Below are 26,760 nucleotides of genomic sequence, written 5' to 3' on the forward strand. Positions count from 1 at the left end.
AATTTCAATTAAAGCTCTGGGCTTAAAGAAAAAAAATAAAAAACCCATAACAAAACCCAAAAAGCAACAACAAAAGCCAAACAAACAAAAAACCCACATGGAAAAGTGCACTGTTCTCATACACTACCAAATGTCGATTGAAAACTAGGAATATTTCACTCTCATTAATGCTTTTTCAAACACAAACAGGTTTTAGTCGTGAAGATGGCACCTATACTTCCTAATCACTTTGTGCAAGTTAACATTTCTTACTTTCCCTTATGCCGACTTTAAATACAACATAAAAGGCCATACATTATTTCACTAATAGGCTCTGACAGTATTTGCTACCTCAGACCACTATGTAAGATGATTCATTATTTTCCTATGTAAATGTGGGAACAGTGAGATATCACCACTCTGTCAAAAATCCACAGTAACTGGATGCATATTTTCTTTAAATGCCACCTCACAGCTACTCGGTGTCCACCTGAAGACTTTCCTTGTTGTGTACATTCAAATTCCCAAAAAGGTATCAGCTCTGTTTACAACAGCATGAGTGCCACTATGTTCTACACTGGATATTACACAAATTTCTTAGTCTATGTAACACTGGAGTGGTTTTGAGTGAAAACATCAGAAGTTGGCTGTGGAATAAAATCTGTTTTGCGCTGTTTCAGCAAGGCTGAGAAAAAGCAGGCTGATGTTCTAGCCATTTTTTTTCTTTATTCTGTCAGAGATTTCTACAAGCAGTTCTCACAGCCCTTCCAATCAACCAAGCAAATTATCAAAAATGCAGCAAATGAATGTAACTACCGTTATAGGTCATAGCAAAGTATAACTTGAGCATGGTGCTTCCTTTTAACTTCACATAGAAGCTTGTTAGCCAAAAACCCCCTTATTTATAAGTTTCTAGATCTTAGTGATAACAGAAAAATTAAAATAAATTAAAAAAATTAAACTCTAAAAGTTGTAAAACAACTTTTGAGTATTAACCCAACAACACAGGCCTTAATGTGGACACTATTTACAGAGAACTCTAAGGAACACTGCTGTTGAGTCAACTGCAATTATCTTCAAATTCACATGGGCTTATTTTAATATTAAATGAAACTACAAGAAGACATTAGCTAAAGCAACATATTTTGATTCAGCTTTTTCATACAAGTCATCTCAAACTGTGAAGCAGAGCTTTCCAACACGCTCCCTTCCGTCTCCCTTTTCATCCTTAACATTAAGGGTTTTTTGAAACTAGATTATGAATATTTCCTTAGTAACTCCAATGCAGAAAGACTAATGTTTAGTCTGCCTAGAATGACTACCTACGATTCAGTATGGTCTTATGTACCTATTTAGAGTTTATAGCTGCTTCAACAAATAACTTCAAAAGCTTCTAATTGTGGGAGGGATACAACCAGGGTTTACACTTCTACTTTGTATTCAGAATACAGATTTAAAAATCTTTAAATGTATTAAGTTCAGCAACACAAACATCACATTTTTAACAAAAATATTTAAACAACAGCATTACTGTTGGAAATTAAGGCTTGCAGAAAAGGTAGTTTGAACTTGAAAAATCTCACTGCTACTACCGACATAAACAGGCACTACTGTATCAGTATTTCCTACATAATTTTCTTATATCCAGGTTTTCTTTTTAGTCCAGCAAACTCCTGATCAAAGCAAAGGAAATATCTACTGCAGAATACACTACAGAAAAGTCACTTGCTAATCTACAGCTATCCTTCAAAAAACTTAAGTTAGAGCACTGATTATTCTCTTTACAATTTCCCATCATCTCAGATGTTTGCACAAGGTTTTACATACCTGCAAAACTTGTTCTTCTGAGGATGACACAAATAGATCCATTCATTTTGGTTAACAGTATGAAGTTTTTGGCTGGCAATAGCCAGGAACATTCTGGCTAGAAGTCTCACAAACAAACAGCAAGTTCTACCTAGGCAAGCCAGGATTTATATGCAAATATGTGGCAAGTCAATTTAAAAGGAGGAAGCCTTCAAGTGTTTCTGCTGCTCTGAATGACAACATTGAGCTGTGAAGTCTAATCTTTGAGGTACAAACTGAGTAGCTCTATACTATGATATCTGAGGCTGCAGTCAGTAAGTCACTTCATGAAAGAAGTATATTTATTGCTCAAGTACAGAGAGGTTATAAGTTTGTTATGAAAGCAGGTCAAATTAGCATTATTCTTACAGAATGGCTATAACACAAGGGAACAAAATGCACTGACCATTTCACTTTGCTTATGTTAAGAACATAAGGGCTGCTGTTCTACACTAGTCTTGCAAATTACTTCTACAAAACTCTACAAGTTTATCTTCCGTCACTGAAAAAAGTGCTTACGGAAGGTAAGAAACCACATCTGAAAGAGAGGTCAGCAACCTGGAAAAACACTTAGCAAGCCTACTACCACTGCAGGTAAGAGATGCAACCCTATGTCTTATTTTAAACATCCCCTCACCTTAACTTCTAACTAAATAAACCTTAAGGAGAAATTACTATTTCAGTGATCACTTAATTCTCCCCAGTCACCTTTGGGTAGATAATCCAAACTACTGATCTTACCGAAATTTAGTTTTGGTTTTTACAAAACACAACCCCAGTGCTGGTATTCAGTAAAAGATTTGCACTGTGAAACTCTAATAAAGCATTTACACCACACAAACTCTCTCAAGTGCCCATTCAAATGGCCAACCTATAAGCAAGGGATTTCAACCAATGTACACAAATATCTAAGCATAGCAGCCTGTTTCTGAATTACATTTCATTTCGTATACAGCAGGATAGGGAGAGCTAGAACATAAAGAATACACCCATTAGAGATCTTTACCCTACATTTCTTTCCTGATGGTGAAGAGCTACATACATTTATCTGAAAAGCAGTGCAACTTACTTGGAACTGGGCCACTAGAGAAAGAAAGTCATTTCAGTGAAGGCTCTCCCCCCTTTGTTATAAAAAGAAGAGATCCCAAGTCATGTTCTCCTCAGCCCAAGAAAGAATATGCGCCTCAACTCAAAAGATTTCCTTCAGCAGAAGTCATATAGTACCTGAACTGGAAGCTCTGCCAAGTCAGCTTCAATTTTTGAAGCTGCCATCTTGAAAAATGAATACAATGCTTCATCATGTCAAGAGATCACACAACAGAATCTGTTTGTACCACTATCAGGTACTATTTCTGTTACCAAGTATGTATCAGAAGATCTTATAACAGTCCTAGTGGGTTTGGATGAACCTTATTGACCACTTCCTGATACCTTCCAGTTACCAGTTCTGTAATCACTGAACTGTTAATTCCTCAGCTCCAAATCCAAAACAACTTGAGTTACTGTGCTGCTGCCACATTTATGGAGTTGTAGATCACCTTCACTGCTGCAAATTCCACCCCATAACAAAAGGGAATGTAGGGCTCATCCTACAAACCAACCTTCAAGCAAAGCTCAGTAAAATAATTTAGGTGCTCAACTGCAAGGTTATGAAGAAATTAATCCCAATCACCAGAAGTGGACTTGAAAAATACAAAGCATAATGGAATATATTACCCTAAGCACTCTGTCACTGAGCAAAAAAAAGCTGACATACTAACATACTAAGGATGAACAAGGGGTTTAAAGGAAAAAAAAAGCCAGTAAGGAAAGCACTACACCCTGTGATAACATGAAGGCTATGGTGAAGGGCAACAGTAGACAATAGTACCAACCCAGTTTGGTATTGTAAAACAAAACTTAAGGATAAGAGGCCTGTTATATCACTGCCAGCCCTAAACGGTTTGCTTAATATTTTTGTCTACATTTGAAACCATTAAGTGTGACTGAGCAGGAAAAAAAAAAAAGTCATTGAAATCCAGAGCTAAAGTCAAGGGTAACTGCTTGCTGTGTATCTATAAAATTCCAAGACAAAATTAAAACCTTTAGGAAGATAAGTCAAGCTATATGGAGCCATAAAAGATGAATCATGAAATAAATGTGCATTGAACATACCATATTCTCTCAATATGCTAAGCAATCATAATTAAAACTAGATGTGTAAGTGTAAGAATATGAATACTGCTTACAGAGCTGCAGAAAATCAGAAATGCAAGACAGCACCATTAAGTGTTTTAATTAAATGTAAACTGCTAAATGAGAGCAGGCTTCCACGAGTAGCACTTCCCTCACAAAACTTTGAATCTAGTGACAAGATATTACCAAATTTAAAGTGGTAAACTGATAGAAGCATGCAAGAAACTGTATATCCACTATATGCTAAGTGTAACAATACTACATCTTTCCGTAAGGTCAAAATGAAGGTGAGATGGTGTCTTGTGATCCCCTACTCACACCTGTTCATAAGTCACGTAAGATGTCCAACTATCAAAACTTTTATTTGAAATTTAGTAAGAGACTAATCACTCTATAATCCAGGAGACTGTGGGAGGGAGAGGTCAACACAAAGAAACATGAGAGAACAATAAATCAAGTACTTGTTCATGTCACTTTTAAGGCCATATTAATTCTAAAATAACAGGACAGCCTAATCAAAAGGACATGAGCCAAACTGATAACCCAGATATGGGTAACAATTTATGTACCCAATTCCTTGTTCCTGTAGAACATAAAAATCTCATTTTATCCTTCAGTGACACCAAGAGACCAACCAGTATTTTTGTTCAAAAACTAGGGGATGGGCAGGTAGATAGGAGGGATAAACAACACAGAGGGAAAGAGGGGAAAAGTCAACCAAAGTAGTAGAAAACAGGAACGGTATTAGTCATCAAAGGCTTCAGAAAAAAAGTGTTCCACAAAAATATTTCTGTAAAATTTCCATTTTCTCTAACAGACAGAATGCTACTTAGATAGAAATCCCAGCTGGAGCCACAGTACACTGAACCTTAAATATTTATACGGCTTTAAAACTACAAAAAGTGAAGGGAACAGACTCCTTAGTACGATCCTAAATTTGAAGGGGGTTCTAAAGGGGCCTAAGTGCAACTATAAAGCACACCTTCTCTGTTACCTAATCAAGTGAAAGTTTTTCTATTGTGCTTGTAAAGGAAAAGTCCTACATTCATCACTTCTCATTTCTGATCATGTAAACCCAACAGTGTAAGTTAAAAAGCAAAAGGCTGAAAAGTCTTGTTTTCACAGCTTTCTTCTTTTGGAAATGGCAGCTTCACTGCAAGCAATCCCCCAACTTCTGCCTTGGGAATTTTGAATTATTTCACTGAAAGAATGTGAGAGTTTTAGGAACAACCATGTGAAAACTTTAGTCTTCAGGAAAAAGAAATGACACTGGATAAATACTTATCCGTCTCAGGCATAAACTCAGTAATGCTTGTGAGAATATAGATGAAAATAGCAGAGATTTGGTATGAGTAGTTACAGAGTTCTTCCTCCTCACGTTTTCAAAAACAACAGACAATGCAAGATTTTGATTCTTAAATTTATTTTTAGCAGGATGTGTTTACTAATGGATGGTGATCATTAGAAGATAGGTCCATGTCCACCACCTGCAACAGAAGCTAGACAGAAGTTAAAGAAAACAATTTAAGAGTTAAAGATGCCACTACTTACCCCAAACATACTTAAGAAAGTCACCTACTGAGCAGTACAGTTAGCTTTTGATGCAGACATAACATTATTTACTTGTTATCAAAATTTCCTGTCAAGATTTAGCACATACATTACCTTGATTTGATGGGAATCACGCACTTCTGTTTCAGAAATAACTATTAGAGAGACTCTTATTCTTACAAAATTAAGAAAGATGGAAAGACTGGTTATGCAAAATTACTTACCTGTAAATTATCTTTAGAAGATAAAAGATCTGCAAATTTAGGTCTAAAGCTTCTACCTAATGCTAAAAGCTACTGACAACTCTTTGGGAATGCCAATTCAAATTGTTAAATAAAGTTAACATCAGGTAACATTTCTAGATTCAACTAAGAATACATCCACTTGTTCCTTACTATACCTGTTTGGTAGGGTAAGGCATCAGTAAGGTAGGATCTCAGCATTATACTCACAGATTGGTGACAGTAATTCAGGAAGAAATAAAGACTTTCTGTTACAACTGAGAGGTTATGTTATACTCAGGAAAGTATCAATAGCCAGAAGTCGAACACAAGAAACAAGCTTGTCTGGAACAAATTAATTTCACCAGAAATGAAACTTGAAAAGCAAAACCTAGGGACAGCTAGTTCAGGGAAATACATTCTCAAAGAATACGTGACAGGCCCTCTCCCAGTGCTATTTATAATGAGAAGCCAAGAAGCAAGGTTCAATTTGAGCCATGGAATTTCCCAAATCGCTAAAAACAGGGAGTCCTTGCTTCATCTCCATTTCTTAATCACCAAAATAAATCCTACATGTGCTAAGTCAGCAAGCCCTACAGACAACACCACTAAGACATCCTAATCTTACATTTCAGAACTTCAGAATGTTTATCAGACTTTACTTCCCAAACAAAAAAGCACTACTGATAGTGAGCATGAAGTCACTTCACTCATCACTAGTTTAGAAACTTCATTTTAAGGTTCTTGTTTTTTGAAATCTCTTGGCTCAAAGGCCTTTATTAGTAACTGGGTTAACACCATCCTAGCTTGTAGATCTGCATTAGGAAATCATATTTATGCCATACTAATCAGCCTAAAAACATTCTTACAGTGTAGTTCAACATCCTAGGACTTCACCAGTTTTAAACAAGCTGCTACAGACACTGAGGACTCTCTCTTACTTTTTAAAGAAAGATCTCAAACTAGTCCAAAAATGAAAATTATACTACATTAGAATTAAATTCTTTAGCAGTCTAAATAATTCAGCCAAGAAACCATGTGAAAGACCATAACAGCCCAGTAATATGCAATTGCTTTCTCTCAGAATTATTAATTCTCTGATCTAGCAATATTGGGAAATTACACTGGTTTGTATTTGTTGAAAACAACCAACAAGGGTAGAATATGTTCACAGCTGTGCTACTATTTAATATTCTTTTAAACTAAACTCTCCTGTTTTACAGAAGAGTAAATCTGTCTGAAGGACTAAGTCACTGCCTTACTGTCACTAACTCACTAACCCAGCAGTCTACCATAACTACACAGGATGCAACTGCTAGTAATGAGCTACATAAACAAGTCAGTGCCTCTAGACAACCAGCCCTTCAATGAAATTGTGGGAACTTGTCCTTCAAACCCATTACACAGGCACAGGGAAGGTAGGGCATGTGATGAAAAGCTTAAGGCTTCCTGTTCTTTTATCTTCCAGGTTCCATTATGCAGCTGGATCAGTTGCTATTGAAATCAGCACTACTGTGCATACCATCTATCTTACATGAAGCTGGTTGATATTCTTCCCACAGGATTAACACAGTAAGGTTGACAGGAAGAACCTTCATCAATTGCTTTTCTGTGAGGCATAGAGGAAAGGAAGGAAGTCAGGAAATAAGAGTAGGCTAGGAATGACACAACTGATCTGAATGATGACTTCAAATACATTATGAACAGCATTTTCGAGGAAAAAAAAGCACAACAAAATCTGAATCCAAGTTATGAAGATAAAGGTAAATAAACCACTAGGGAAAGCAAATGTTCTTGACAGGCATATATGATGAAACCTGAAGAGTAATTAATGTTGGGACCATATGCTGCAGTTACCTGGAATAAAATTCTTATCCTTTAGCAAATACATAACTAAGACTTACAAAAATGAATTAAAAGAGCATGGAAAGAAAATGACACTATGAAGAATTAAGTTTGTAACACCAGGGATAAGACCTCCTATCTGCACTACTAAAACTAAGTCCGTAGGTATAACCAAGATTGAAAAGCAGAAAGAGCTGGTTTAGTAGGTTTAGAACATAAGAATCAAACAATGTGTTACTAACATGCTGGAAGCAAAGACACAACAGTGGCAATAAAATATTTATCTTTGGAGAGAAAAGTTGTTCAGGCTAACTAAAAACATTTGCAAGAACAAACTTTAGTGAAGAAGAGACTAAAACAAAACATTACGCACTTCCAGCTTATGTTCTTTCTCTGCAAGGAACTCTTTTTGACATCGGAGAAAGTCTGATAACATTCGAGTTAGCTGTTTTCTATCATCTATTTCAGCTGCCAACCTGCCATTGTAATCCGCCAGCAACATACATGCATCATCTACCATTTTGGAAAGTTGCTCTCCAGATTCCTTATCTAAAAAGCAAGCAGAGAAAAACAGGTAAAGTGTGATTCCACTATGTACCATTAAGTTCTTAGAAGAGCATTTTGGTTACCAGCCCCCCAACCCTCACCTGTTATTCTGTCTAACAGGGACACATCCTGGACCTCTATAGGCAAGGAAGCTATTCTCTGGTGAACTGCTGCATCCCCAGAGGCAGCATTTTCTAGTTCTTGTAATGCTCTAATGAGATCTGTGGTCTGAAAAAAGCATGCAAGATTGAGAACTAGTTTAAATAAACAGATTCTAGAATAAAACAGAAGTATTGTACAACAAGCTTGTAGTATTGATTTGATGGTAATTTTAGCAGCATTTACAGTATCACCTTTAGAGTCAAACAAAATAAAACCAAACCTTTAATCTCAGCACAACATTGCAGTGTTTCTAGTTTTAAAGGTCAGCTTTCTGCAAGAGCTTTTTCATTTAAATTCTTGGTATAGGAATACTTATAAACCTTTCTTGACAGTAGTGATTATTTTACAGTACCTTTCATTTTATTATACATTTTTTAAAATTACTTTTCCTGTTGTTTTGCTTCACTACTGCAAAAGACTGTATCAGTGCACTTCTTCTGGAAGCAGGGCTGATGTTCACAGAACAGATATCTGCTACAGAGAAACATACTAAATTGTGATGACTTGAGAACAGTCGTTCTTTGCTGTAACAAAAATCCTTTCGAGATAGGGCAATACCACAACAAAACCCCACAAGAATTAGAAGAGCTGTAACAGTTCTAGGCAGACAAGAATTCTTCACAGCCATTGTGAGTGAAACTTCGGGAAATATTTTATTTATAAATCCATAACAATCTTATATTCTAATACATGTTTTACTACTACCCTGAAAACTGAATGAGAACTCAATGCATTGCAGAAACTACTGCTGAAATCCTGACATGAACAAAGCTGGACATACAGTTCATACATCTGGATTTAGTGTCAAATACGTAAAGTTACAGCATACCCTGCTGAAAAACTATTAAGTCTCAGGTGTAGCCACCCTTGCCCAGAAACAGTTCCTCACTGAAAAATTAAAAAAAGAAAGAGTAACTGAAAAATTCTATATGAAACCATACGTAAGTAGAGAATTTTATAAACATGCTTTTTACCTGAGGAGGATCAGTGGGAGAGCTTCGAGGTGAACAGTTATTTTCATCAACTTTGATCTGCTCATATGTGCGCTTCCTCACCTTTCTGTCTCCATCTAAATGGAAACAAACACAGCAGTCAGGGAAGTACTATTTCAAACAGGAGGCAGAACCTTCATACACTCACAAAATACTTACACAAAGCTTGCCTAAGTTGTTCTAATACATCATTTTCATAAACAGACCTTTCTTCCCAGATAGATAGCACTCGGCCAAGGTGTTTCTTACAACTCTCATCAGACTCACTGTTACAAGGAAAAAAATCAAGTATCAGCAATAGGTAGAAGTATAGGACTGCTTTATAATTACTTTTCACAGAAAGACCTTCACAGATCTTAGCAATATCCAAGCATCAGAAGTCAAATAACCTCAGAAAATAACAAATTCACATTTTAGCAAAGACCAGTTCAATGTGCCCTAGCAAGGAGATGAAAAAAAAAAGGGCCTACACCCTAATCTTTTTTTTTTTAATTAATTAAATCTGGAAACGCTACAAATAGGTTTATGTTGCTTCAACAGCTGTGTATCACTGTGAAGATAATCCTGTATCAAGACTCTAGCTTCCTCATGCAATGACATTAGAGGCTGCTGGGGAAAAACAAAACATGCAACACTCAGTAATGAAAAATGTCAAACTGTTGTAGCACATAAACACAGACAGTAAGCAAGTCTTAGTTTCTTTCTTCTTGGAAGGTTAACAGCCTTCCAAGGCAAAAAGGGACTGAATGCTGACGAATTTACTATCAAACTTTATCCAACCGTAGTAAGACTATCCAAGTTCACAAGAACACTGAATAAATGAAATTAACAAGATTTCAAGTACAGAAACAGCACATGAAGAACTAGATGGGCCAGAAGACATCAAGTGATGACTTCTCTAAATGCCCCTCAAATGCAGTGTGAAGGACACTGCACACACAAGTTTACTGTACCTTGAAACATGCTTAAAAGCCTCCACTATTACTGGAGCAAAATCTTTTGTAAATTCTGGTCCTTTCCTTTTGCTGTTCTGTATGACATCATTGGCCAAGTACAGGAATGTCAGCTTCCTATTCGGTTTTGCTAATAAAAAGAAAAATTAAAATAATTAGACATTTTATTTCCTTCAACTAATACCTATGTATCCAGGCTCATATAGAATACAAACACCCACTCCTCCACACCCTGAAATCAAGTGTGTTTTTCCCGTTTTCATTACTGCTTACACCATTATACATTTTCAGTATTTTCTGAAAGACTTCAGTCACTCATTGGGTTTTCTCTCCTTTCTGCTCTCTTTGTTCAAGTTCTTCTTCCTTCATAGTATGACACAACTTCCATTTAGTGCAAAAAACAAACAGAAAAAAATCCCCAGATATTCCAAAGTGTTCTCCATCCCCAAACTATTTTCAGGTGTCTTCCTGAGCCTTTTATGATTCCTGTTTGGCGGCTTCATGGATTTCTTCCAAGTACTTCAGCTTTCTTCTAAACCTGCTTAAATTTCTTACACTCATGAAGTCTTGTGATGAGGCACTTCACAGATCCACAATCACTCATTTGAAGAAACTCCTCCTTTTCAGTCTGAATTTTACTCAGTCTTACATAACATTCTCACACTTAAGCAAACTGAACAGTCAATCCCCTAGTCAGTGTCCCTGTATCACTGATCACAGTGATACTCCCCTTCCTCACCTCTGAAATGTTAAAACACTCATGTGCCAGCAGCTGTAATAGCACAAAAATGTTTTCAAAAACCACTTTCAAGCTCCTGTGGTGTATCCCTTCTCCAAGCACCTTAAACATCTTATCCCACTTCTCTAAATGTGCAATACACTACAAGCTTCCAATTTACAAGTTGCTTCTCAAAATCTACTCTGTTTTCTAAGTGCTCCTACCTCGGTATTTTCATTTACACTTCACCTAATTTTCATTACTTGTAGAGTAATGTATTGGAGCTGAAACTCTTATTGTAACATTTCTACCCTTGGTTAACACTGGAATACCATTACCACCACATAACCTCAATATGTACACTCTGATTTTAAAAAGAGGTTGCTCCTGAAAGAAAAGTTTTTTCTACTGTCTCAAGGAAAGCAGCACTGTGGTAATGACAATCCAGGACTTCTTATAATTTATGCAAGCAAATATGATTTGATTTTGTTACTTTCTACTCCATCCTCTCAAAAACGCATAACTACGACCCTCACATATAAAGAGAAAATTCAATGTTAATATGCTTTCCCTCTAGGGAAATGCTTTTGAGAATATATTTTGCACTACAGAAAGACTCCTCTCAAGGATTTCTCCTTGAAGTTCTGAATTCTTTCCAGTCTCTTGAACAGACATATCTAACAAGTTGGGAGTTCTGGACTGACTGGGGGAAAACCCTCTGTTAAATGTAAAAATGCACTTTGCTTACAGTCAAGGTAAACTAAAGAATAGGAAACAAAAAAAAAAAAAAAAAAAGCTTGGAAGTGCTGGACACAAGGTGGACGCTATTTAGAATCTGCTCTAGACAGTGAAGTCACCACATGCAAGCACCCAAGAAATTAATCTATTTTGGTCAAAATCTGGCTAACCTATAATGTAGGTTTTATAAACTTGTGCTGCTCAATTTCTGTATTTAAACCTGACTGATGATAAAACAACACACCTCCCATGTTCCACATTAATCAGACTTCTGACACCTAGCAAGTTTTGAATTATTCAAAGAGAGAATGCCAGAAAACAGATGTTGTCTCATAGGCATAATCAACAAGTAACTGCCCTGACCCCTCTCTCAGTTCTTAAATAAGCCCAGAATTAGGATTCAAAATCTAATGAAGCAGACTGTTCCCCATCCTATATCCTCTGGAACTGCATGCAGGATAGGCCCTTGTCTATCCATTCCACCAGGAAAAAAACCCTCATTTTTTAATCCTCAGTGATGTAACCCATTTGTGAGAGACCCTAACTTCCTTCTTTCCAATAAACAGCCAAATCAATTGGGCTGGCAAAGACATGAGATGGATACACAGTGACATGAAGTCAGGTAATGCCGACTCTCACAAAGCTTAGACTTTATCTACAGTAAAAGACTGATGTATCATATTGGATAAAAGCATCCTAAATCACAGAAAGTCACTTTCAGGCTTACTTCCCCGAGTATTACCTTTTCAGCTTCCTACTACAATTCAACATAAACAAAGCTGTGCAGAATGAACAAAAATCCTAGACTCACTATTAAGCTATCTGTGCCTTTGGTTGAAAATTTTACTGTTCTACCCTTATTATTCACAAGGAAAATTGTGAAGTAAAATTTAACTCCTCTTGCTGTAAGAATGTGCTGCACAAAATTCCAAAGGTAAAAATTATGCATAGTCTTGAGAAGTGCTCCCTCTCCCTTCACAAATCTTCAAGACTTCCATACTGGTCTATTGGCACTCTGCCTTACATGTGAGACTGAAGCGCAACGTCACCTCTGGCAAGACTGACACTTGAGCTGAAAACATTCTATTGCTAGTATGACTATAAATTGACTAGTGATGTCTGAAACACAAATTAAATTCAAGATCAAACAGATCTGTTTTGGAGAGAGAACTGTGTTTAAAGCATCTCCAGTAGCAGTGAAGCTAACTTTCCAGCCCGGAGCATTGATAAACCTCAGAACATCAAAATAGATCAAACAGACAATTTTTCAAGGTTTTCAACACATGGCAAAGGCTAATAGGAAAAGCATTCTTCCTGTCAGAAGAAAATGAAGGGAGAAAACCTGCAAGAACCTAGGTTGAAGAAGGAGCTGAAAGGCACACACTGCCAGAATGTACAGTGTTAGAAGTAGCCATCTCTGTACCAACAGTACCCTCTGCAAACACAAAACTGCCAAGAAATCATCTGTGTTGGATTGAGTCATCTTTTCAGAAGCTCTGTGCAGTGTTCACATAACTCCTCTGCTTGTTGCAGCTAGATTCACCATTCAGCCACCAAAGCAGCTCCCTGAAGTACTGGATTCTGAAGTATTTAATATGTCAACAGTGCTGGTTGGTATAAGAGCCATATTATGCATATTACTCTTAATGCATCTTCAATGAGACTGCATGGGATTGGCACCTTGCAAATGAAACTATGTCTGTATCAAAAATGTATCTGACATGTTTAAATGCCAATGAATATTCTTCAGATGATAATGATATTTCACAAACAATTAGCATACTGAGATATCTGCAGTGGAGACAGCATTATCAAGTCTTAGTTTTTGGCAATCCATTCTTGTCAGGAACGCATTCATGTTAGGCCTGCCTGAGTATGCCTGGTTCTCTAACAGTTCAGTATCAATGCCTGACATTATTTGCTTTAATCCATATGACTTAGAGAACTCTTAACACTGACAAGCCACCACTTTAGTGCAAGTAACCAGTATTTTACCCTGAAAGGCAATAAATCAGTCATTTTCACCGAGGTTAGCCCTGGCAATCAAAGTCAGTATAATCACCTGTATTTGTCTTCTCCTCCTGCATTTGAAATTGAGCTCCCATGAAGATTGCTAGAAACATCCCCATTAGTTTCATGCTGTTTTACACCTAGAGCCAAGAGATTTTTGCTGTCATAGATATACTAGAAGACTACAGAAAAACACACAAGCATAGGAGATTTCACTTACATCCCACTACAAGTGTATAGACTGACTGAACCATATGAAAATGTTACACCAGGCTGTCGCTTTCTACAGGTCAGCTCTGCTTGAAAGAAAATACCTCCTAACAAAAGGGTTTGAGACAATAAGCATCAGTATGTTAAAATCTCACAACAGTCAGATTTGCAGATAACAGCAGCCCTAAACATTTCATTAGCATACCTAAGTTCTCTAGCATGGATTCAAATAAAGACTTCGCTAAATTGCTTTTGAATTACTTTAGTCTATACACATGCAGGACAGTTTATGAGTGCCACCACTTCTCCCAAAATCTCTGGGACACTTTCTCACAGCATGCTTCACACCTTTGCAAGAGGAGCTCATGACATCTCTGTAAATACCTGACAAGCTTTCAAGCTTTTTATTACGAGACCAAACATTGTTAAGTCAAGCAGCACTGAAACTTGAGTGCAAGATCACTGATCCTTCACACTGCAGAGAGCTAACCTGGGTTTTTATGCAAGCTGATTAAGCAGAGAATCTTTGGTAATATGACTCTAAAAAGCTACATGAGAGGCTGCCACCCGAAAAGACAATTTAAAGACAACATAATCCATAAAAGGCATGTTGTACAACAAGCCCTTAACCTTAAAATTCAACCTTCTACTAAGCAAAGGTTAAACTAAGCGTTCCACCTCGTGCAGTCACCTGGTGAATTTTACCAAGGTTTGATAATTGCTGTGTTTTCTTTTCAACGAGGGAAATGGGACCTCCCATTGAATGTGTTCAAGGTTTGAGTGTCCAAGTATTTTGACTGCGTTTGGAGACTAGTAACAAAGGGAACACAACATACAGCCACTGCTGAGAATAAGGCCATTAGCATCAAATTACCACAGGATGCCAGAAAGCTGGTCACAGACCAAGGAAACCATTCCAACATAATTACACTGCAGAAGCTTCCCACTGCACTTAGTGCATCCTGAACTACCTGAACACATGACACAAACCAATTCCTTTCATTGTCTCACCTGGCAGGTAAAATGCCAAGATGGATATGCATCAACCGCAACAGCTTCAGGATAGTAAAAAGACCCTACACTTAAGTATTCAGAACCAGAAAGGTGAAAGACATGCAGGTTTGACACTACACAACCCAAATACAGTTGTTTTAAATAAAAGGCTCTTATATTGCCACTCTGATGCGCCTAACTGCAGATCATTTTGTAAATCATGTACACAGCAAATAAGTTTTCCTAACTAGACTCAACAACGCCCATTCATCTGAAGTTTTGCCTGTTTGTTGCTCTCCAAACCTTTTGGCGTGGATGGGAAGATTGATATGGGCATAACCAAAAAACGAAATCTAAAAAATGAAGTCCAAAAGCCATAGTTTTGCTTCTCTTAAATAAAAGAAACCAAAATTATTTGTTCTCTCACACTGGACAATGACACTATACCACCACTAAGTAAAATAATCTTACAATCACCAGAAAAGAAAGAATCCTTCTCCTGGCAGAAAAAACTACACTACATGGTACAGAAAATAATTGCTTTAAACTGGGCACTTGCTTCCTGTGAGCCACTTCCCATCTGCAAAGCACTATATTGCAACCACTTCTGGCTGTAATTGTGCTCCAAAACACCTCAGTGTTAGAGTACAACTTTCAAATCTGCTTTAAGTGTTGCTAGGCCTTCTCAATTTACTTACTAAAATCTGCTATCTTCCAAATTGCAGCAGCTGCCACAACAGCCAGTACCCTCAGAAAAATATATTTCATCAATGCCAACAGTTATACTGGATGAGTACCCAAGCACCAGCATATGTCCCAGTGGCAGAAGCTGTAGACAAACCATAAATAAGAAAAAAAGACTTAGCATATTATACCACTAAAAGACTTCAACCCCAGGAAAAAACAAAACAAAAATACATCTCCCTGTAGCAGCCCAGATGTACCTGCACAACTGTGGCCCTCCTAAAGGCAATCCACAATGGCTCTACTGACCTAGATAAGCTGTGGCTGTGCAGGGAAGACAGTGATCAGTGTGACACAGGTGGGGTGACAGATGACAGCCTAAACAAGAGGTCAAGCGATGAAGGAGGATGGAGGATGATCACCATCAGTTTCTGTTACTGACTTATCACTGAGATGCCGTGTTGGGCTCTGAAGAAACAGATACTTGAATCTGAAATTAGGTTTAAAGATGCAACACAACAGTATCCCGTGAAGAGCCAAGACTTGGACACGATGATCCCTGTGGGCCCCTTCCAACTCAATATTCTGTGCTTACTAAAATATCACTAAGAAATAAAAACAAGTGACAGAGCTGAACCTGGAAAAGCTAACAGAAAATGAAATGACAGGAAAAGATTCTTACAGACAACTAACTGGAACTCAAAATAACAAGTCCAATATTACAAAGGTTTAGCAATTTTGGGTTTTTTCCTTTGAAAAAGAACACCTTTTAACCAAGTACCACAAATTGCAGATTGAGCCTACTGAACAAGCAGTTACTGTTCACTCTTGAAGGCAGATGCTTTGAATTACAGAACTGAAATTTTTCATTTCAAAAAATGAACAAACAGGTAGCAAACCTCTACAGCTGCAGAGCATCCTGAAACCAGGGAGCAAGAGATGCATGCTTGAGAACATACCCGACTTGCAAATAACAAAAAATAATTCTCAAGAGACTCCATCTCAGAAGAACCTATTCAAAGGTGTTTCTTCCTAAAGGGTTTCCCAGCAGCCATCCAGTGACTGCAGGCTCACACAAGAAATTTGTATGTTATGCCACTACCCAGTTTAAAAAGAAACACTGTAAGTCAGTCCCTTTATGGATACACAAAACTACACAGGTTTAAATGGGCCCATCAGATCCCTCTTTAAAATGACTGAGGTAATCACAAGTTAATTAATTAGTACTACTTAACTACTTAAATACTGAATAAGCTTATGACTCCCGAGTAATTAACTACTTAACTTTGAGAGTTACATTTCATACCTCTGAAATCTAGCTGAAGCAGCACCATTTCCCTCAGTACACACTTTTCAAGAAAACCTGTACATGAAGGCATACTGAACTGATGATCCACAGGGATGCCAGAATATGGTACCTGACCACTGCCAATTAATCCAAGTAAACAGAAAGGCACTAAATATTTTATGCTGTCTAAATTAAATGCAGATTTGAAAAGCTATCTTTTCACCTATACTATAATGTGGCACAAAGAAAAAGGTTATTTTAAATATAAAAGATTCAGAACTAAACATCTAGGAAGGAAAGAGCTCTGATCTTAGGACTTGTCTTTATGATTAGCTAGAGACATGTTCAAAGGCTCATGAAAGCTCATCTGACATGAATGATCTTTTACCAAAACTGAAAGCATCCAGAAAAAAATGTTGTATCATTGTACTGTGTTCAACCCAACTAGTTATACAACGTTCCTGAAAAGCAGCAGGCTGGAAGGAAGATCTGGAGAGGGGGGTGACAATAAAAAAGGGGATACAATGAAATTAAATAAAATCTAAAAAGGCAAGGCTCAATTTTCAGTTCCAGGACCCTACTGGCTAGCAAAACCAGCTAACAGTGTCAATAATTTTGATATCCATATTCCCCAAATAGAGGTAATTTTCCTCTCAGGTAGGAGAGAAATCATGTTTCTACGGCTTGAATGACAGGCAAGTCAGGAGCCTTAAACTTACTCTAGTTATGGCCTCATTGCCAATATCCTACTTTGTGGTGTTTTATGCACTCACTACACCACAGAACAGTTGTTTTCCTCTCATCCTTCCCATGCTGTCTGCTTAGATGACTACTTCCACCTTTGGGGATTGGGCACCATCTTACAAATCTGTGCAGCAATTAGCCAGAAGTTAGTATCAGGTAAATGCAAGCTAATATTTACGAAGTTCAGATACTGTAAGAGATGGAAAATTAAAATACATCCTGTGTATATTAACTATGACAGCTCCAAATGAAGCTTCCTATCTTCCAAAATGAAGCACTTCACATAGGCCTAAAAGCCCAAAGGGTCAGGACCTTGAAAGCAGCTAAGCTACTCCTAGCACAGGGAGAGTTTCACATGCTTTCCACAGACCCTTGAAGGTTGACATCCGAAGAGAGGTCACAGCAAAATTTTACTTTGAAGCAGCAAAAGCAGGACAACAACTTCAATTAACAAAACAAACCCAATTATGGCAGCTATTCTCACCAAAAGCTCCAAAGAAGGTTGTTATCCTTGCCTCTCAATGCCACTTTCAGACACGTAGCCCAGGTTTCAAAGATTTCATTTCATTTCTCTCCTAGTCAACCAGCACAAGAGGAAAATTAAGGACTGCCCATTAATATTACAGATTACTATGAACTAATATTGTGCATGATAATTAAGATGAGCAACCAAAACTCTGTGTCCATTTCAATTAGTTTAAGATACCTTCCTGGCATCATTCAAAACCCCTAACATTCATGCTGTTTGATTAGAAGGCCCAGAAATGTGAAATGCTTCAGACACAGGTGGGAGATCCATTCAATTGCTCCTGGAACAAAAAAAAAAAAAAAAGCAAGCCTGCAACCAACACAATGAAAATGTGTTTATGTCCTAAGATGGAATATTGCCACCAAGTTAGTCTTTCTTCAGTCAATACAAAAAAGAATTCAACTCATGCCTCAAAGTTCGAAAGATAACAAATCCCAGAAAAAGAATATTTTGAACAAAACCACAGTAGGCATATTACACGAAACTCAGTGGTTTCTTCCTCTTTCCTAAGTCCTGTAATGGCTTAGTACTGTTTTTCTGCTCAGTCTGAAAGATTGAGACTTATGTTTTTCCCATTAAAGATCCACATATTAGAAAGGCTCCAAGGGAAGCTACTGTAAAACAGCATCATTTGGTAGATCAAAGCAGAGTTCCAGTAAGTGAGTTTTCTTTTACTTAGAAGAATCAATTAAGATCAAGTTATCATCCAGTCAGGCCAAATAAACCTTCATATGCCATTTCTCCCTTTCACTCCCTGAACCACTGTCTAAAGCTGCAAGTTCTTTCCTGTTAAACGGAAAGCCACATTAGCATTTAAGTCTGCACAATGATCACAGCTAAAGAAACTCACGTTTATATTACGTTAACATTGGTATTAACCATCTAGCAAAACTAGGAAGTAAAAACCACTTTGGATACATTACACTGCTCTTCCCTCAGTGCATTCCCATCCTCATCTGCCCTTTAAGAACAGTTTCTGGCATGAAAACCTGAGCAGACTTGGAATTCAAATAGTATTACAGCTAACCATCACTACAGACGATGAAAAATAATAAGCAAAAAGGCTCCGTCTTGAAAGAGCTGTAATTAATATTAACAACAAAAAGCCCTAAAACCCCGGCTCGCCAGATTCCTTCCGGTTTCCCACTTTCCTTTCTCCTTAAAAAACGGGAGAGAGAACACAAGGGGCAGCGTCCTCAGGGACATCTCTTCATAGGGAGATGGGAAACTGGGAAGAAAGGAGCGAGAGAAGCGGAAGAAAAAAAAAAAGGGAGAAGCACCTGCCAGCCCACGGTCATCGACTAACGGAGACCCGACGTTTAACGCCGGCCCCAACAGTCCCGCTCTCCCCGGGCGCTCAGGCCTACCCTCCCTCTCTCCCCGCCCGCTCCCCCGGCTCCGCAGGCCGCGCAGCCCCGCCGCCCTCCTCCCTCCCTCCCCGGGGCAGCCGCACTCCGGAGCGGCGGCCGCCGCCTCCGCCTCCTGCCCGGCCCCGCCGCCCCGGGGCGCCTCCGGCGGGCCCTGCCCGGCCCCCGGCTCACCTTTGCGCAGCTCCCGCTCCCACACGCTGACGATGAGCGCCGAGTGCTTGCGGTGGTGGATGAGCCACAGGCTCAGCGTTTGCACGCTCTGCTGCGAGTTGCTCAGCTCCGACAGCTTCCGCTCCAGCGCCGCCTCCGAGAATGCCGACATCGCTGCACGGCGTCGGGCCCCGCCGCTCCGTTCCGTTCCGTCCCCGCCGGGCCGCGCTCAGTCCCCGCCTCTCGGCCCCGAGGAGGGAGGAGCCGACGGACAACTCCCAACCCTTCCCGCCCCGCCGGCAGCGCCCGGCGCCAACAAAATGGCGGCGGCCGAGACCCGTGGGGAGCCGCGCGGCCCCGCCCCCTCCCCCGCCTGCCCTCACTTCCGGCCGAGCGCGAGCTCGCGCAGGGGCGGGATCCTTCGGGGACGGGAACAGTCCGTCAGAGTCCTGCCCTGGAAAATAACATAAAAACGCAAATGTAAATTTGCCCCCAGAAGGCAAGCCGGGCCTAACGGTTTCTTTCACCCTGCAGGTTACTAATAACAGAATTTTTAGGGTTGGAAGGGAGCTCTGGAGATCATCCAGTCCAACCCCCTGCCGAGGCAGGGTCACCTGGAGCAAGTTAGACCGGAAGGTGTCCTGGTGACTTTGGAATGTCTCCAGAAAGGGAGACTCTATAATCCTCCTGGGCAGCCTTGTTCCAGTGCTCTGCCACCCTCACCATAAAGCAGTTCTTCCTCAGGTTGGGATGGAACTTCTTGTATTTTAGCTTATGGTCATTGCTCCTTGTCCTGTCGCTAGGTGACACTGAAAACAGTTTGAGACCTTCCTCTTGGTACCTGCTTTTGAGATATTTGTCTGTATTGATGAGATCCCCTTTCAGTCTTCTTTTGTTCAGACTAAACGTCCACAGCTGCCTCAGTCTCTCTTCGTAAGAGAGATGCTCCAGACCCAAATCATCTTTGTGCTGGACCATCTCCAGCCCCTCATCTTCCTTGTGCTGAGGAGCCCAGAACTGGACACAGCACTCCAGATGTTGGGCCCTCACTAGGGCCAGCTAGAGGGGCAGGATCACCTCCCTCCAGCTGCTGGCAGTGCTCTTCCCAGTGCACCCCAGGATCCCACTGGCCCTCTGGTGCTGGCTTATGGCCAGCCTGTCGTCCACCAAGACTCCCAGGGCCTTCCCAGCAGAGCTGCTCTCCAGTGCTGGCACTTGGGGTTCTTCCTCCCCAGGCACTTACTGTGACACTGGGTGTATGGTATTTTGCATTTGCAGGTAGACACATACTCCACAAAGGTGTTTGGCCTCATTTCTGAAAGCTGTCTCTTTTATTTTTGATTTCTGACACTAACAGTATCGTGACGGAATTCTATTGTTCACAGACAAGATTGTGTGCGAAAATGCTTCGTCTTTGTTTTTAATCCTTAAAACTTCATTGCATTCTTGCTACTTCTGCTACTTTGGCTATAGTGAATAAAAATAACTGTCTGCTTACCTTTATATTCTTTTCTAGATTTTGTCATCTTCAGTCATTTTCCAAGGATCCTCCGAACACGGAAGGTACTCTGTGCTACTTAACATAAGTAGCATTCCTGATCTTGATGTGAGAATTTCTAGCCTTCCCTGCTGTCCATCTGAAAAACACTTGACATAATTTGTTACTTTAAACATTACCAAGTGGCTGACAATTTCAGAGAGCTATCTGCCGTAACTCCTACAGGTCTATCCTGAATCCTATTTCTGTAGCTAATAATTATGACTGCAGTTATCAGTATTTTTAATTTTTCTATAAAATTGCATATGTATTAATTAGAAAAATATGCATATACCTTACTCTTAGGACATACTGACAATGGCTAACTATCCATCCTTAAAATGGAACATTCATATAACCTTTTACACACCCAGTTTGTCCTCATCAAAGAGCAGAATGCTAGTTATGAACAAAAATATTTGTAGAGTATTTTAAAGAATCACAGAGTGGGCCAGGCTGAAGGCACCACAGTGGATCATCTGGACTAGCCTCCCTGCTCAAGCAGGGTCACCCCAGAAACATGACACAGGATTGTGTCTGGACACTTCTTGAGTATCTCCACTGAGGCAGACCGCACACCCTCTTTGGGCACTCTGTTCAGTGCTTGGTCACCTGTACAGTAAAGTTCTTCCTCATATCCAGGTGTAACTTTCTGGGCATCAGTTTCTGCCGGTTTGCTCTTGTTCTGTAGGTCAGCACCACTGAGCAGAGCCTGAATCCACCTTTTTGGCACCCTCCCTTTGGATACCTACAGATATTGATGGGGTACCCTCTCAGTTGTCTCTTCTTGAGGCTGAAAAGGCCAAGTTCCCTCTGCCTTTCCTCATAAGAGAGATGTTCCAGTCCATTTATTACCTTTGTTGTCCTCTGCTGGACCTGCTCCAGGAGCTCCGTGTCTCTCTGGTACTGAGGAGCCCAGAACTGGACACAGCACTCCAGATGTGGCCTCGCCAGGGCTGAGTAGAGGGGCAGGATCACCTCTCTCCTCCCGCTGCCAATGCTCTTCCTAATGCACCCCAGGACCCCACTGGCCTCTTGGCTACAAGAGCACTGCTGGCTCATGGACAGCTTGTTGTCTGCCAGAACCCCCAGGTCCTTCTCCACAGAGTGGTTTTCCAGTAGCTCAGCCCCCAGCCTGTCCTGGTGCCTGGGGTTATTCCTCCCGAGGTGCAGGACCTGGCACTTGCCTTTGTTGAATTTCAGAATGTTCCTCTCTGCCCATCTCTCCTGTTGAGGTCCTTCTGAAGAGCTGCACAGCACTCTGAGGTATTGGCCACTCATTACAGCTTTTTTTAAATTTCATAAAGGTTTATCCCTATTTCATATCTGATGTTCAGAGAAGGTGTCCCAGTGAATTGTTTTTGGGCAATTTTCTTAATATTTGTTCTCAGTGAAATCTTCCCTTTAAACATAAAATTTTGGTGAGGGAAATTTAAATAAGTTGCACAGATCCCTACAGAGTTTCTTATTCACTGCCTTTTGATCACCATGAATGAAAGAACCTGTAACATAGTGCTATTTTTGCTGTGTACAGCAGAGGACACTCTGGCATTAAATGGAACTGACCAGTGAAGTAAAATTAAGACAGAGCTAGCAAACATGGATGCACCCATTAGAAAAATGAAATATGAGTGGTAATCTAGTAACCACCACCCAAGTAGCATTTGTTGAAGTCATATATATTCTGATGTTAGCAGAAGAAACTTTTTGAGCAACTATGGAAGAAGAACTATTTCTTTAACAACCAAGACTAGATAGTATGCAGCAACAAACAGTAAAATTTACATGGTAAATCCAATTTAAAAAGGAAGAAAAGAAGGAAATTGGTAGAGAATTTTCGTAATATTTGTGAAAATGTTTATTACTCCTTCCTCTGCATCTTCCCAGATTATCAGAACATTAAAAAAAAAAAATCTTCTGAGATTGGTATTTTTTGAATAAATGTATTTGAATATGAGAGATATATCTTCCGTGTTATTTACTGTACAATAAACTACGCTGCAAAATAGAGATTTCACTTTTCCCATACATTTTTGTAACACATTTTAAATTTGTAATAATAAGTGTTTACATCAGTAAATCTAATTTAAAAGCTATGCTTTATCCAGTCAGTGAATAGAAATTTGCCATGAGACTTCCTCAAAGCAAAGTGACTCTCAGACAGGAAGCATGCACAATGGAAGGTTCATTTGTTGCAGAGCTTGGAAAACCTCAGCTTTCTTTCAGAAACAAGTCATACATTATTCACCTGCCTTTAAAATTTCACCCACACCCACAGGGGCGGAGCTGTCAACAGATGTCAAGTTTTCTTCCGCCCATTCCTGTGTTCAAGCTGCAATAGCATCTTCCCCCTGAATTCCTAAGAACAAAGTTCTGTACTGCTTCCCTTCTGCTGGGATAGTCCGCTGTATTCTCCCGTTCCGGGAGAAAGGAGCCACATGCAAGTGTAAGACAATAACTGTGAATAAATTACTCGTTTGATGTTTTTGTAGAACATGGTACTGGGACGCTCTAGGTAGTTCAAAGGCTTAATTATAGCCACCAACAGGTCGTACAGCACTCTTATTTTACATCCAGGTTTTTTGTTTCTTATCCTTAGAATTATTCTATACTTCACTGGACTTCTTTAGGAACCCTTATTTTACACTATTACATAGAGCAGTAAAACAATCTCATCAGCCATGTGGGATTTGAGTTAAAACCATTTCTTGCACCAGAACAGATCAGATCTTTCTCTGTATGAGTCTGGCATTTTCTCATTTTAAACTTTGTTTTGTATCTCTTTCTCAAATAGTCTCACCTGGGAGATACAATAATACTAAAGGAAAAACTGAGATTTCTCTAGTCATGTTTCCTGTCTGAGAATTTATATGAGTCAGCACAGCAATCGCTACCTGGATCTCAAAAATATAACACTGGCAGAGCAGTTATTTTTTAATCTTCCAAGTGTCTGGTCCATCAAATGTAGCCATTTCTGAAGTTCTATACTTAAAAATATTTTTCCATCTTTCATGATATGTTTGTGCATCTTACAGCCCAGTTCTGCATAAATGTTCCTACTTCCTTACCCGAATAAGAACATGAATAATGGAGATATGCAGAAAGAAAACCCTGAAGTATAGCTGTAAAGTGTTTCTTGACTGAGTGACGGTAATTCATCTGTGTAATTTATTCAGAAACACTAAACCCCATTTTTTTACCTGAATAGCAAGAGGACATATCCCTGACAGAAATTAAAAATAAATACATCAATTTATTAAAAAAAAAAACCAAAAAAACAAAAAACAGAACCACCCAAAAACAAACATTGAGAAGTCCTGCAGGAGGAGAACAAAAGAAAGCTTAAATGGAGGGAGGAAGCCCTCTGAAGTAGCTTAAAGGAGCTACCTACTGGAGCCAAAAACCCCAGGGTGATTAATCGTGCTTTTACATGAGTTCCTGCCACTAAGCACTTCACCTTTTAATGTAATTCATTAAAGACAGAAATCATTTGCTATTTAGGAGATTAACAGAAACCACTCTCTGAGATATGTGATCCAGCAAAGCATTCCCATATATTGTGGGGAAAGATAGATTGAACAATCTAAAAAAATATGTCCAGCATTTCTGTGATTTCTTTGGCCCTCTGTGGAAACGTAAAAATGTTTGTTGGAAGCCTTCCTTTTTCCCTAAGTCAGGCATTCCGCCAGACAGTTATGTACATCCGGCTTCTTCATCATTACGCAATTAAGTGAAGTCATACTATGTAAACATCCACTGTGATTAATATATGGATGCAATCAAGTCACAGTTTTTTGTAGTAGAGAGTGCTGTAACCAAGCAGGAAAGCACTCCAGGGTATGTATTAACTCAGGTGTCCAGAAAGGCACAAAACATTAGACTGAGTAATTTTAAATATCGGAACAATATATTAATGGATCATTAATATGTGCCCTAGAGTGCATATAGCTCTTAGTAACAGCATAAAAGTAAAAAAAAAAAAAGAACATTCTTCACAATAAATAATGTTATCTTTCAAGGAAAAGGAAAACACTGCAATATATTGACATACTGTGTGTGAAGAACCAACCCGAAATTACAAAAAATGCAAATTTAAATTTGACTTTAAATCATAGGAGATGGGTTGATTAACCTTTGTGATCCAGTAGAGGACCCCACGTTCCAGAAGCCATTTAGCTGTAGGAAGCAGACACTGTGGTTTTGTTACTGTGTACTCAGCTCATGGTAGTGGAGGTGATTGCTAGCAGCATACTGAGCTGTACTACCACAAGCACAGCCTGAGGGCTCAGGAAAGCACTTATTCACCTCTACTCCACACTCATTCAATCACATCTGGAATAGTGCATTCAGTTTTGGCCTTCCCTAGTTTTGGAAAAATATTTATAAGCTTGAGTAAGTTCAGCCGAAGGCCACCAAGATGGTCAGATGGTTGGAACACAGAAACCAGACAGGGAGAATGTGGAAATTTGGCTCATTTTACCCTAGAGAAATGAAGGGTTTGGTGCAACCTAATGGCAGCTTTCCAGTACCTACAAGGAGGTAAACTGAGAAAATGGAGTGATTCATGGACATGCATGATGAGAGGCTGACAAACAATGGTGAGAAACTGAAATGGAAGTTCCAGCTAGATAGAAGGAAAAAGTTCTTTCACCATAGGGACAGTCGGACAATGGAACAGGTTGCCTAAAAAAGTTTTGCGTCCTTGAGTGTTTTCAAGACTAGACTGGCTAAAATTCTTACCACTGTGGTCTGATCATGTGGTGGTACCTGCTTTGAGCAGGAGGATGGTGGAGTAATGCTCCAGGTTATGTCTGTACAGCACACTATTCACATTTGTGGCAGACTTGTACAGCTTGGTTTGTACTTGTACAAGTTCAAGTTCAAGCTTGATGGGCTTCCATCAGTTGGATCCACATAGTGCAACAGGCTGTGCAGCTGCACAGCGTTACTGTCCTGTTATGCAGAGCCTAACCACAGGTTAACTTGAATGTCAGTGTCACCCTTCAGTACAGAGGGTGCTTGTTGTCTTCTGGAGTGTGCTTACCCGCAAACTCCTGCTGCTCAGTGAGCAGGCAGAGTAGGATGGAAAGGTCTGCCATTAAAATTGTTACTACACAGCCATCAGCCATATGTTCTACATGTTAGCCATCAGTTATGTTGTCAAAAACATTGATTACTTAAGTAGGCATAGTTTTCTCAAATGTACAGGGATCCATATATAAAAGCCATGTATTTTTTTCATGCATACTTGCTCTTTTCTCTTCCTTAAACTGAAAAGACACCTGAGCATTGCCAGAGTGCTGGTGGCTGTTCCCAATGGAGGTTTATTTGTTCACCCTAAAACTATATTTTTGAGCCCAGTTTTTGAGGAAAGAGCAATAAGCAAAGTGAGCTTATGAAGAAAGAAAGATTGTGCAGGCAGTAGGAGCTCTTAGTTTGCTCTTGCAACACCTTCAGGAACATGACTCAGGCACAGTAATTTTTCCAGTCATTATTAATGACATGGTACTTGGTCTCTGT

The 26,760-nt window shown here is 39.4% G+C and overlaps 1 protein-coding gene across 4 annotated transcripts in view; it reads right to left on the minus strand.

The window, feature by feature from the left end:
* The window catches only part of RPRD1A (regulation of nuclear pre-mRNA domain containing 1A), a 42,933-nt gene extending 22,872 nt beyond the window's left edge, over positions 1-20,061 (minus strand). Inside the window, exons 1-7 of one of the 4 annotated variants that reach the window (XM_041475871.1) lie at positions 19,725-20,042; positions 10,270-10,399; positions 9,476-9,582; positions 9,299-9,393; positions 8,264-8,390; positions 7,990-8,165; positions 5,406-5,498 (exon numbers count right to left, since the gene is read on the minus strand). In XM_041475871.1, the coding sequence (XP_041331805.1) occupies positions 5,427-5,498; positions 7,990-8,165; positions 8,264-8,390; positions 9,299-9,393; positions 9,476-9,582; positions 10,270-10,399; positions 19,725-19,875 (858 nt within the window). In that variant the 5' untranslated portion in view covers positions 19,876-20,042 and the 3' untranslated portion in view covers positions 5,406-5,426. Of the gene's footprint in view, positions 1-5,405; positions 7,381-7,989; positions 8,166-8,263; positions 8,391-9,298; positions 9,394-9,475; positions 9,583-10,269; positions 10,400-19,724 lie in introns of those variants that run through there. The other 3 variants (XM_041475872.1, XM_041475870.1, XM_041475873.1) reach the window with 3 other exon arrangements.
* Positions 20,062-26,760: the final 6,699 nt, after the last annotated feature.

This window comes from Pyrgilauda ruficollis, unplaced genomic scaffold (genome assembly GCF_017590135.1).
Source record: "Pyrgilauda ruficollis isolate IOZ18807 unplaced genomic scaffold, ASM1759013v1 scaffold37, whole genome shotgun sequence".
Lineage (NCBI taxonomy): Eukaryota > Metazoa > Chordata > Aves > Passeriformes > Passeridae > Pyrgilauda > Pyrgilauda ruficollis.